This window comes from Acipenser ruthenus, chromosome 3 (assembly GCF_902713425.1).
Source record: "Acipenser ruthenus chromosome 3, fAciRut3.2 maternal haplotype, whole genome shotgun sequence".
Lineage (NCBI taxonomy): Eukaryota > Metazoa > Chordata > Actinopteri > Acipenseriformes > Acipenseridae > Acipenser > Acipenser ruthenus.
Window position 1 is genome coordinate 106,209,520 of NC_081191.1, and position 12,311 is coordinate 106,221,830.

A 12,311-nucleotide genomic window follows, 5' to 3' on the forward strand; every position below is an offset into this window, starting at 1 on the left:
GTGTGATGACTGCAGGTTATTGGAATGTCACTGTCTATGGGCGCAAGCACTGCTACCGCCTCTATACAAAACTGCTGAATGAAGCAACCAGGTGGTCAAGTGCCATCCAGAATGTCATTGATACCAAGGTACCCATTGACACACCAACGCAGCAACTCATTCAAGACATCAAGGTAAGGGCTGTTCTGAAAATCAAAAAGTGTCAGAATAGCCGTTTGGCTTCCAGTGTGACCGTTGATTCTATCAGTAAGCAAACAAGGCCCCAAAACTGTAGCCAAATGATCATGGCAAAAAGCCTTGTGTAATGTATAGTTAACACTGCTCAGGAAAGTAGAGTTTTTAAAAGAAAGTTTAAACGGCAGTTTATCTATTTGTTTTTTCTACAGCTCATGTTTCAGGAAACGTGCATACAATTACCTGTCTATGCTGGTCATAACTGGTCATTATTATTATTATTATTATTATTATTATTATTATTATTATTATTATTATTACTTTTCTTTTTAGGAGAACTGCTTGAATACTGAAGTTGTGGAACAAATATACAAGAGAAACCCAATTCTTCGTTTCAGTCACCATCCTTTTCACTCACCACTCCTTCCATTGCCCTATGGGGACATACACCTAAACTGTGAGTATTATTATTATTAGTTTATTTAGCAGACGCCATTATCCAAGGCAACTCACAGAGACTAGGGTGTGTGAACTATGCATCAGCTGCAGAGTCACTTTCAACCTCTCACCCGAATGACAGAGCACAAGGAGGTTAAGTGACTTGCTCAGGGTCACACAATGAGTCAATGGCCAGGATTAGAAATTGACAGAGAAACACTGCTTTATGAAACTAACATGTTATGAAGACAACATTTATTTTATAATGTGAATGTGAAACTGGAATCTGAAAACTTTTAGGAAGTTGGATTCTCAGTTAAATTCAAAGGACAGCATGGTATGAAGGAGTAAATCTTCTCTGAAAATGTATGGGACATCTAAAGAGATGAGACCTATGGTGTGTTGTCTGGTAAGCAGGGGGATTTACGTAAAGAAGCTGCTGTGGAAAAATACTAGAAAGAACAAGAAATTTCTGGTCTGTTCATAATTGAGCCTCACCTTCACCCTTCTGCCTTTTCTATTCCTGTTTGTTCCTGATAAGGACTTGGTCTCTGTTGCTTGTTTTATGCTCAGGATCTGGATCCTTTAGGGGCATTAGAAACATCTCTGCAAAATGAATTTGTTAAGCTAATGGCATTGGGTTTCTCAGATGAGAAACTAAAGACCAACAATTAAGGTACAAGAAGAAAACAGTGACTTTGTTGAGTTCACTCACAAAAAAAATACTTGTTTATTGTAAACCACCTGCCTGTAAAGGGAGAGGATCTGCAGTACAGTTCTGGGCTATCTGTAAAATATATTTTCCTTTTTGTTATTATTTTCTACTTTTTCCATCTCATTCATCAAGCCATCTTTTACTATTTTTGTTCCAAATAAAAACACATGTCATATTTGGGTTTTGTAATTAACATATACAGTGTCAGATTTGTCTGTTTGTGATTTAAATTATAGGCAATCACACCTAAATCGGAATTTGGATCCCTGCCCTTTTCTTTCCTAATTAGGTTAGCAATTGTTCCTACTGTATCATTGGGCTAAATTAATCTGTTTTGAAATGTATTTCTTGCACAGTGCTGAAAGACAAAGGCTACACAACTCTACAGGATGAAGCCATCAAGATTTTCAACTCCCTCCAGCAGATCGAATCTGTTCCCGACCCCATTCCCATCATTCAAGGAATCTTGCAGACGGGGCATGACCTTCGACCTCTGCGGGATGAGATCTACTGCCAGCTCATTAAGCAGACCAACAAGACTCCTAACATGGGGAGTGTAGGAAACCTGCGCAACTGGCAGATCCTAACCTGCATAAGCTGCACATTTGTACCGTCTCGAACCATACTCAAGTACCTGAAGTTCCACCTCAAGAGGTACAGCAGAAGGGGCTTGCTTTCTTAGATACAACACTTGTGAGCTGGTAGAGACAATTATATCCTGCAGAGTTTATAGGATACATAACTGCCTCCCTTTAGAAACTGGTTTTTATAGGGAAAGACCTGTCAGGTGCTATCTTTACAAATTGATGCACTTTTCTAATTTGGTGTTGCATGTGTCGGGAGATAGGAGGTCAGAAATGTGGTACTGGAGGGATGTTAGTACTATGACATAAACACTATTTCAAAAAGCAAGTACTCTAAAATGATTTGCACTGCAGTATTCTAGTTGAATGGGAACTGAAACATTGTAGTACAGGTAGGGGAGGATTCATTGGGAAGATCTAACGTTGTGTTTAGGCTGCTAACCATATGCACAGCTCTGTATTGTAAAACATTCAATATCAATTCCAATTTAAAATATAAATGTAAAATGAATAGGGTGTAGCTATGCATTTTTAACAATTGCAACCTCAGCCCCCTTATGATCAAGAGCAGGGTTTGTAAGGAACACGCTTAATGTTATCAGTAATGTGTGTTTTTGTGTGGAAATTAAAGCACACCATTTGAAAAGCATAAAAAACGTAATATACATCATGTACAAATGAATATTTCTCCTGTTTCTAGAGTTAGAGAACAATTCCCAGGCACAGAGATGGAGAAGTATGCAGCATTCACCTGCGAGTCACTGAAGAGAACCAAGTCCAGGGAGTTTGTGCCCTCCCGGGAGGAAATCCAGGCTGTGATCAGTAGGGAAGAAATGACAAGTACGGTTTACTGCCATGGTGGAGGCTCTTGTAAAATCACAATCAATTCCCACACATCTGCTGGAGAGGTAAGAGGAATCGTGTAACCTGTTCAGTGGCCAAAGTCAATCGTAAGGGTAATTGCTGTCAGAGTTCAATATCAAAAGAGTGAACATGTCTTTTATTTGATCAAGTCTATAAAACTTCCCAGAATTCAACAAACTCTACTAGAATTAGAGTTTTAGCTGGTTTAAATGAACCTGGGATTCAACATGTAACTTTCCATGAGTCTTACATATCTATTTTCTGCTCAACTTAAATACATATTTACATAAATGAACGATGTTAACACATTAATTACTGCTATGTGTATGTATTGACCACCCAGGGAATCTTGACAACCAGAAGGCAAACATAAGGCTGAATGGGCTAAACTTAACATTGATCCCTTCTGATATTTCATTTTCTGTATCATTATACTTAGTGTGCCAAACAGAGTATAGAAAGTAGTTAATAAGATGTTTGCTGTGCTTTTTCAGATTGTTGAGAAATTGATTCGTGGCTTGGCAATGGAAGACAGCAGGAACATGTTTGCTTTGTTTGAGCACAATGGCACCACTGACAAAGCCATTGAAAGCAGGACCATTGTTGCCGACATCCTAGCCAAGTTTGAAAAGTAAGCAACAAAACTGAATTTTCTTGACTTTCAATTAGACAATAGAAAGAGAACACCTCAGTACAGATATTTAAAGTACCAGCTGTTAAATGTGCTTGTAAACCAAAACATTTTTGTAAATTATATTAGTTCTGAAATAGAAAGTACTTAATCTTTTTTATTCTTAACATACAATTCTGTATGATTTTGGTCATGTTTTTTTGCCATCTAAGCAATAGTTTAAAGTAATTACAATGTTTCAAAAACATTTACGAGTAATGTGGACCCGTCTAACTCTTAATAACTCAGATATTATATGGTACTACATTCTTCAGCCCTTGCCCATTGAACCAAGGCTGGCTTGATTGGTCCATGCTGTCTTTGGAGGACATGGGTCAGTTAAAATTACCCCAAAAATATGTTGCCATTAAATTAGCCATTGAGGATCCAATGGAAACCTAACTGGTGATACTGGTTTTATAGTATTCAGTGGATGCTTTGCTGTTTTGCAGAATAAGGTTGATAACGTTGTTCTTTCTTAATCCATAGAATTTCTAAAGACATTTCCGCTACTGTCATGATTTAATGTTAGAATGTTAAATGCGTTTTTGGTTTTCAGTATGATCTCTAAAAGTGGTTTAACTTTTTTTCAGGCTTGCAGCCAGCACAGAGGAAGGCAGTAATCAGTGGAAATTCTATTTCAAACTCTACTGCTTCCTGGACACAGATAATGTGCCTAAAGATAGTGTGGAATTTGCTTTTATGTTTGAGCAGGTAAGAGCTTAGATAGAGCTTACTTGATGGCACTTCTTTTTTAGTTGAATTACCCACAGCTTTTTTTGGATAACTATTTAGAAGGCTGATTTTGTGTGTGGTAGATTAATTCTCTTTTGTCATTTATGTATAAAACTACCTGAAGCCAGATTGGCAAAATACTAGTATTCTCATAGGAAAAGTATTAACTTGCAATACCAACATTTGCATGCACAGGTGGTGAGCGTGACTTCATGTGTATGTGCTGTCTTTTTTCATAGCACATATACAGATTGAAAATATCTGACATGCATTGACTGATTAGATAGAAACTTTGCTTATCAAATATGCACCAAATGAAATGTAACTTAAGAGGTTAATAAACCTGCAGTCTAATTGACATATTGAAAACCTGATCATTAAGGAGGATATATCTCTGCTTTTCATTGTCGCAGGCTCATGAAGCTGTCATCCGAGGGCACTATCCAGCCCCAGAGGAGACCCTCCAGTTCTTGGCAGCCTTGCGGCTTCAATATCTGCAAGGAGACTTCACCACCCACACCACCGTGCCCGAGATGGAACAGGTATACCCAATGGAGAGGCTGAAGGCACGGATCACCCAGTCTACCAAGACCTTCACCCCAACCCAGGACAGGTGCGAGAGGAAGCGCTCCAGCTTCCTGGAGGGGACCCTGCGCAGGAGCTTCCGCGGCGGCTCCGTCAACAAGCAGAAACTGGTGGAGGAGCAGATGCTGGACGCGTGGGTGAAAGAGGAGATCACCGCTGCCAAGACCAACGTCATCGACAAGTGGAAGAAGCTGCAGTCCATGACTCAAGAGCAGGCCATGGTCAAATACATGGCACTGGTGAAGGAATGGCCTGGGTATGCCTCCACTCTTTTCGACGTGGAGGTGAGAGCGCAATGTAAAATGTATATAAGAACAGAAGAAAAAGCACATCTGGTTACCAGTAACTAATTGATCCCAGAACCCCAGAATCCCAGAAGGATTCCAATACATTGGCAATAACAGAATGACTTGGCAACCCATTCCATTCATTTCCACTCCACTTTTCCCAGGCTGAAAATTACCTGAATCCTTCTGCGCTTAACATCCAAATAATCACCTGGTTCTGTGCTAAAAAGTGACTTTGTTGACCCCTTTTATGAAAATGTCTAATCGTCTCGCATAACGGTTCGATTTCCTTGTTTCATTCCTCAAACTCTCCTCCTATCCCATTTCCTTGGCACTTGGGATTAGTCTAGTTCTTCTTTGGACTCTCTTCAAAGAATGTTTGTACTTAGACCAAAACTAAACACAACAAATCTGGTTTCACCAGGGAATTATGTAGCCTGTTTATAATCTTCATTTATGTCAGTAAATAATCAGACACTGCTTGTGTGGCAATTGGCAAAATGTGTAGGGAGATCATTCTAACTTGGTGTGCTTTTGTTATTTGAGCAACAATCTCAGTGCTTCCAAATAATTATTTTGCTTTGCTTTGTTTTCAGTGTAAGGAAGGTGGCTTCCCAAAAGACCTGTGGCTGGGAGTCAGCGGTGCTGCGATTTCAGTGTACAAGCGAGGGGAGCCCAGGCCCCTGGAGATCTTCAAGTATGAGCACATTCTGTCATTCGGAACCCCGCTCTCAAACACATACAAAATTGTGGTGGATGACAGAGAGCTCCTTTTTGAAACAATCCAGGTATAGAGATTTTCTGGAATACTTTGTGAACTGGATAGATACACTTGATAAATGACTCTTTATTACTCCAGTGGATTTATTCCAGATCTCTGTGTTAGCGTAAGGAACATTTCTATAAAATGCTGATAGTGAAATGTGGCCTTTTTCAGAATAAACCACTTTTAGCCACATATTTTAATCAGTTAATGCTAAATAAATGTGTATACTTTTGCAGTCGAGCGCTTGTAAATATATGTACACACTGACATTGAACTGCATTTTGTTTCCAGGTGGTTGACATTGCAAAGCTGATGAAAGCCTACATCAGTATGATTGTAAAGAAGCGCTACAGCACCTCTCGTTCAGTCAGCAGCCAGGGCAGCCAGTGCAGCAGCAGCAGGTGAAGTCGTCGGCCCGCTTCTGACCTCAGGTGGTCTAATGGAGACCTGCTCCCCATGATGCTGAAGAACAAGCAGAGACTGGCTGTTGCAAGCCTCCGAGAACCATTAACCCGGAAGAGCAAAAATAAGATGACACCTACATTGACTTTTTAGCTTTAACTCGTAACAGAAGATTGATCTGTGAAATCCTTCATAACGTTCTGGCTACAACTAACTTCCAAATACTGCTATTGAAGACTAAAGACTGTTTGTGATTTACCCCTATGTAAACCTCCAAAGCTTTACTATGTTGAATAGTATTTAAAACAAATCATGCACTGCCAATAAGGCAGTACTAAGGTGCCTTATGTAGTATTTAAGCAGAAATCAAAAAAGCTCAGAATTAGTGGGACTGCTTTAAACTCTGAGCACTTGTATCGTTAAGGACAAATGGCAAAGGAGGACTGCAGGGCTTCATCCTACCTGACCTGTGCTACAGTGTGTGTTTTTTGGTGTGCACGATGGTATTCTCCTGCTCCCACTCTTTCAGCCTGTCTTGGAATGCTGCTGGCGGCCTTCCTTAACAAAAGCATTACATTTCATCCCTCATTAATTCTGTGTCTTTTTTTTGTAATATATGTATACATGAGTTTTAATCCATATTTTTTAAAATGTTTTATTGCAAAGATGATGAAGTGCAATGTTTTATATAATATGTGGCTGTACATATTCTAATACACATGAATTTTAGGTATTTTAACCAGACTGTTACTCCAATAATCATATATTGCAATGAAATCAACTCGTTTTTCAAAAATGATAAACAATATAGATTGCCAAATGAGATGTTTTACAGCATAAAAACAAAACTGTAGCAGCTCTGTATTCTCTGTATTATTTGTGTTCTGCATTTCAGAATGTGTAGCAAACAAGCCATTAAATAAATCTGCATGGTGTCCCATAGTAACATGTACTTTTTCTGTTTGTGTAAATGACTCGGGTACAAAATACAGTTCTTAATATTGCACTTGTAGTCGCAATGTAATTAAATGGCAGACTGGCAGACTATTTTCCCCTTTAATATAAAATATAATGCAAATTTCATTTTGTAGAAATGGGTAAATAAATATGTTTCTTATTGTAGAAAATAATTACACTTCATATGAAGGAATGGTACTGTAATTATTTGATGGCAGGAGTACTGAATGAATCCTTGGGACCCAAAGTTTTGAGATTATGGCCTCCTGTTTTTTGTAAATGTTCACCTGATTGGCTGAACAGATTCAGAATAAATAATTGACATGTGTTACAACTTAAGATGCAAATATTTTTTTTCCCCAAATGTCCAAAATAAAACCAAGTTTACTGTTGTAGTTTGTTTGGTTTGTTTGTTTTTGTTTATTGTTTTAGTAATGAGTTTCTTATAAAGAGAACAACATGTGCACTATTAACTGTGAAAGCAAACAGGTAGACGCATGCCACATCACTCCATCCTTTTATCACAAGGTCAACAGGCACACCTCACAGCCTGTCCTTGTGAGGGTCTGGAGACAATAATAAAAGCAAAAGGGGCTGAACATGGAATTGAATATAAACCCATTCGCACAATGCAGATACCATTTTGGTTACATAATTTCAGCAATGCACTTTAACTGTTTGTAATGAAGAAAACCCATTTGTGTGTGTCTATTAAGGGAAAGAAAGTGCTGAACAATGTTGAAAGACAAATAAGATGGATATTCTTTTGTTCTTTTAACTCCTCACAGATGTATCTTTTGAAATCTGTTTTTCCACGGGTTGCAGAGAATACACTAACTTCAATCAAATTATAGACACCCCTGTCCATGATGTACTGTAATCCTTTGTGTGAACTGCATTGAATCACATGAAAGTCCCTTAGATCTCTTGCCTCTTAGCAGATGACTCTGTGTAACAAAGGCAGGTTTAAATTAAGGGTGGGGTGTACTAGTGATTGCACAAGCATGCATAACCTTTTTCATTATGATATATTGATTCTTTATTCAGAGGTACACAAAATCTTACAGTCTGGCTGTGTTCCCTTGTGCTGCTATGTGCCATTGTTAGGATAAGGAATAAAGCCAAGATGTGTTCTGCTTTTGCCGATAATTATCCCATGACACATCATGTTTGTATGTACACTTGTATTCAATTTTGTTTTTGCTGTCCTTCAATAAATGTTGGTATTACACTGCCATCTTGTGGTGAGTTTAAAATGCAGGCAACCAAGACAAGACTCTTTAACCCACTTGTTTACTTTGCATTGTGAAGTCTGTTTTGCCTTACCAGCAAAGCCCTCTTATGAGGGTTCTTTTGCTATTAGGAAATGGGTGTGTTTTCCTCTATTTTATCAATAATGCGGTTTGCTCAGAATTTCATCTGTGGTCTGGTCGCCTTCAGGCTTCAGTATCCCAGTGGTGGATGATGTCACAACCTGTTTGTTTCCAGTTGCCCCAATAATAACTCAACACCGCTCCTGAAAGCAGAATGTTGCCAGAAAGACCTCAGAAAGACCTCAGAAAGACCTCAGATGTCATTACTGCAGTTACACCTCACAAAGTCGACAATTTACCAAAATATTCCACATAATAAACTGATACAGGATCCCTAACACATATGATCTAGAATTGCTCCAAATCTAAATCTGCATATCTAAATAAATGTCTTCATCCCAATCCAATTCTCCTTCTTTGGATGTAGATAGCTCAGGATGTTGACTGCTGGTATAAAGAAAACACAAATATTGATTATCCAACTAATATCAATTCAAGTTAAAATATATCCAATTTCTAGTATTAGTATGAGTGATCCTACACTCATAACACTATGTAACACAATTTTTGTTCCTGGGTAGTAAGTGTTATTTCCTAATTGCTTATGCCTCAAAAGTATAGAAAATGGCTATTATTCCCCACAAACTTTGCTTTTGTGACCAGGACAGTGATATTTTGAAATTTACCTATTTCCAATGAGAAAACGGGCGAAATTGTGTCTTTTCGTTCACATAAAGTCAGAAAAAAACAACATATGAATCCAAATTAACATGTATTTATACTAAAGTAATACAAAAATGACTACAAAAGATTTAGAAGTGAGTAGTTTTTCGAGATTTACGATTATACTGTAAATCACTTTCATGAATCAGCCCCCAAATGTAGTCTCCCATCATGTTCTCGTTATACTGTCCTTGGTAGCGGCGTTCAAAGTCCAGTATATCCTGGTGGAAGCGCTCGCCTTGCTCCTCCGAGTACGCTCCCATGTTCTCCTTGAATTTATCAAGATGAGCATCAAGGGTATGGACTTTGAGGGACATCCTGCAGCCCATTGTGCCGTAGTTCTTCACCAGCGTCTCAACCAGCTCCACATAGTTTTCGGCCTTGTGATTGCCCAGGAAGCCCCGAACCACTGCGACAAAGCTGTTCCAAGCCGCTTTCTCCTTACTAGTGAGCTTCTTGGGGAATTCATTGCACTCCAGGATCTTCTTTATCTGTGGTCCGACGAAGACACCGGCTTTGACCTTTGCCTCAGACGGCTTAAGGAAGAAGTCTTGAAGGTACTTGAAGGCTACCGACTCCTTATCTAGAGCTCTGACAAATTGTTTCATAAGGCCCAATTTGATGTGCAGTGGTGGCATCAGCACCTTCCGGGGGTCCCAGCCGTACTCATCATACTTCAAGGCGTCCAGCAAGGTCTTGATGCTGTTGTAATCCTCTTTGAGGTGCACCGAGTGAGCCAGGGGAAGAGACGGGTACTTGTTACCATTATGGAGTAGCACGGCTTTGAGGCTCCTGGATGAGCTGTCAATGAAGGACAGTATAACGAGAACATGATGGGAGACTACATTTGGGGGCTGATTCGTGAAAGTAATTTACAGTATAATCGTAAATCTTGAAAACCTACTCACTTCTAAATCTTTTGTAGTCATTTTTGTATTACTTTAGTATAAATACATGTTAATTTGGATTCATATGTTGTTTTTTTCTGACTTTATATGAACAAAAAGACACAAATTTGCCCGTTTTCTCATTGGAAATAGGTAAATTTCAAAATATCACTGTCCTGGTCACAAAAGCAAAGTTTGTGGGGAATAATAGCCATTTTCTATACTTTTGAGGCATAAGCAATTAGGAAATAACACTTACTACCCAGGAACGAAAAAAAAATAAAAATTTGTTACACAGTGTAATTAGACACTGAATATATGCCAAACACAGCTGTAAAATAACAACTGATGAAATTCAGAACACAGACATAAAAACATCAGGATGGGCAAAATAATCAAGGAAACTATTTAACTAGAAAATAATGTTCCACAAATCTATTTATATAAAAAAAGAGGTTGGTAATGGATTATAAATAGAAATACAGGAAATACTATTTTTCAAATTGTATTTTTTTTTAATAGTTAACACCATGTACTGGTTGTGGTACAGAATAAGAATTAGCAATGAAATGTTTAATCTCAGCAATGACATGATATGCATATTTAAAAATGTTAGCGACATACAGACTGATGGATGAACAGACAGCCAGACACCTCCATGTATACCCAAAATCTCTAAATGATTTATGATAAATAATGTTACCACAGGGATTTCATAACCCAGGTCGAGCAGTACAAAACAGGGACAACTCCTGCACTGCACAGCTGTATATAAATAATTGTATCATCCCACAGTCCCTGTCGTCATCATCAAATCAGTCATAATGTCATACTTATTACTTCAATGTATAAAATAATAGTTTTTAAAATAACAGTAGCCAATAGTTTTTCATGAGACTCTTGCCAGGGGGAATCCTGTGAAATATAAAGTCTCAAGTTTAATTGTAATCACATTTAGAACTTACAGAGGCTCTAGAGAATTCAGAGGTTGGAAATGTAACACAGCCAAGCACACTGCTTTAATGCGGAGTGGTTAGTGGTACCGTTGTGCTCAGCCCATAGATGTATACTCTACAATTACACTTGTAGGCTTGCTGGTAGAAAGAAGACAGGCCGTGGTGGCTATGCTGCCATGGTAACCAGGCCCCTCAGTATCATATATAGGGCTCACGATTTTCCATTCTTGGAAATGGCAAATTCCGTTTTTTTCCGTTTTTCAAAATGGCAAATTCCGTTTTTTTTCCGTTTTTCAAAATGGACAATTCCGTTTTTTTTCCATTTTTAAACCAATTTATTAAGAATTAACAACGTAATTCGAACATAAATAAAATTTCTACATTAAAAACCTACTGAATTGTTTTTTTAAGACTGAGATACTGTAGTTTTCTGGAAAAATCTTTCTTGCAGTCCACTAGTAACAATGTACTGCAGGTCAGTCAACAAATAACGGTGATTTGAAAAAACAGCTTATTGCTGGCATTACAATATACAGACTAAAAACGAGGGGCGTTATTACAAAAATATACCATTTTCATATAATTAGAAATTAAATACCATGTTCAGGACACTTTTATCTCTTCCCATCTGTAGTTTCATCTGCAACAGCACAGTCTGGTTTATGCTGTACTTGCTGTAAGCTGCTTGCATGCGTTTCTCGTGTACCCTGGACAGGTAGAGTTGCCTTAGTTGGAAAAAAGAGGAGTAGGCGGGCCAGAGTATTTTACTCGCATTTTTAAGCAATAATAAATATTACATAACTTAATGTTCATATATTGAACAAGACTTACACATTTTACCATATGAATAGTACTTTAATTATCTAACAGTGTGAGAATTTAACGGAGTACCATTACAATCGCTTTTTTTTGGTACTTTTCACTCCAAAACTATTCCACAGAATAAAACTCTCACAAAACATGGAGATGCTTTTTTAAGCAACTCGAGTCACACGGCACACACTGGCAGTGCCGCAACAGAGAGTCCATCAGTGTAACTTCCACAAAACCACCTGTTTACTCGTTATCCAATGATCCAATACAAAAACGTTTTATACAAGCGTCATCGCTGGGCTTCTGGGTAGTGTAGTTTTCAAAGCAATCCATTATTTTTATAGGAGAATAACAGAGGTAAAAGACTTTGCGCAGTTTTTTTAAAAGGTGCATTTGCAAAGCAGAATTCCATTCCCAAAAATCAGTAGCCCTACATATACAG

At 38.2% G+C, this 12,311-nt stretch overlaps 1 protein-coding gene across 1 annotated transcript in view; it reads left to right on the forward strand.

Annotated features, from left to right (window-relative positions):
- Positions 1–7,569, forward strand: part of LOC117394376 (unconventional myosin-X-like) — a 108,519-nt gene extending 100,950 nt beyond the window's left edge. Inside the window, exons 33-41 of the mRNA XM_059020579.1 lie at positions 16–173; positions 508–631; positions 1,684–1,981; positions 2,612–2,819; positions 3,270–3,406; positions 4,039–4,159; positions 4,594–5,049; positions 5,649–5,840; positions 6,110–7,569. Of these exons, the coding sequence (XP_058876562.1) occupies positions 16–173; positions 508–631; positions 1,684–1,981; positions 2,612–2,819; positions 3,270–3,406; positions 4,039–4,159; positions 4,594–5,049; positions 5,649–5,840; positions 6,110–6,223 (1,808 nt within the window). The 3' untranslated portion in view covers positions 6,224–7,569. The remainder of the gene's footprint in view (positions 1–15; positions 174–507; positions 632–1,683; positions 1,982–2,611; positions 2,820–3,269; positions 3,407–4,038; positions 4,160–4,593; positions 5,050–5,648; positions 5,841–6,109) is intronic.
- The last annotated feature ends 4,742 nt before the right edge of the window (positions 7,570–12,311 follow it).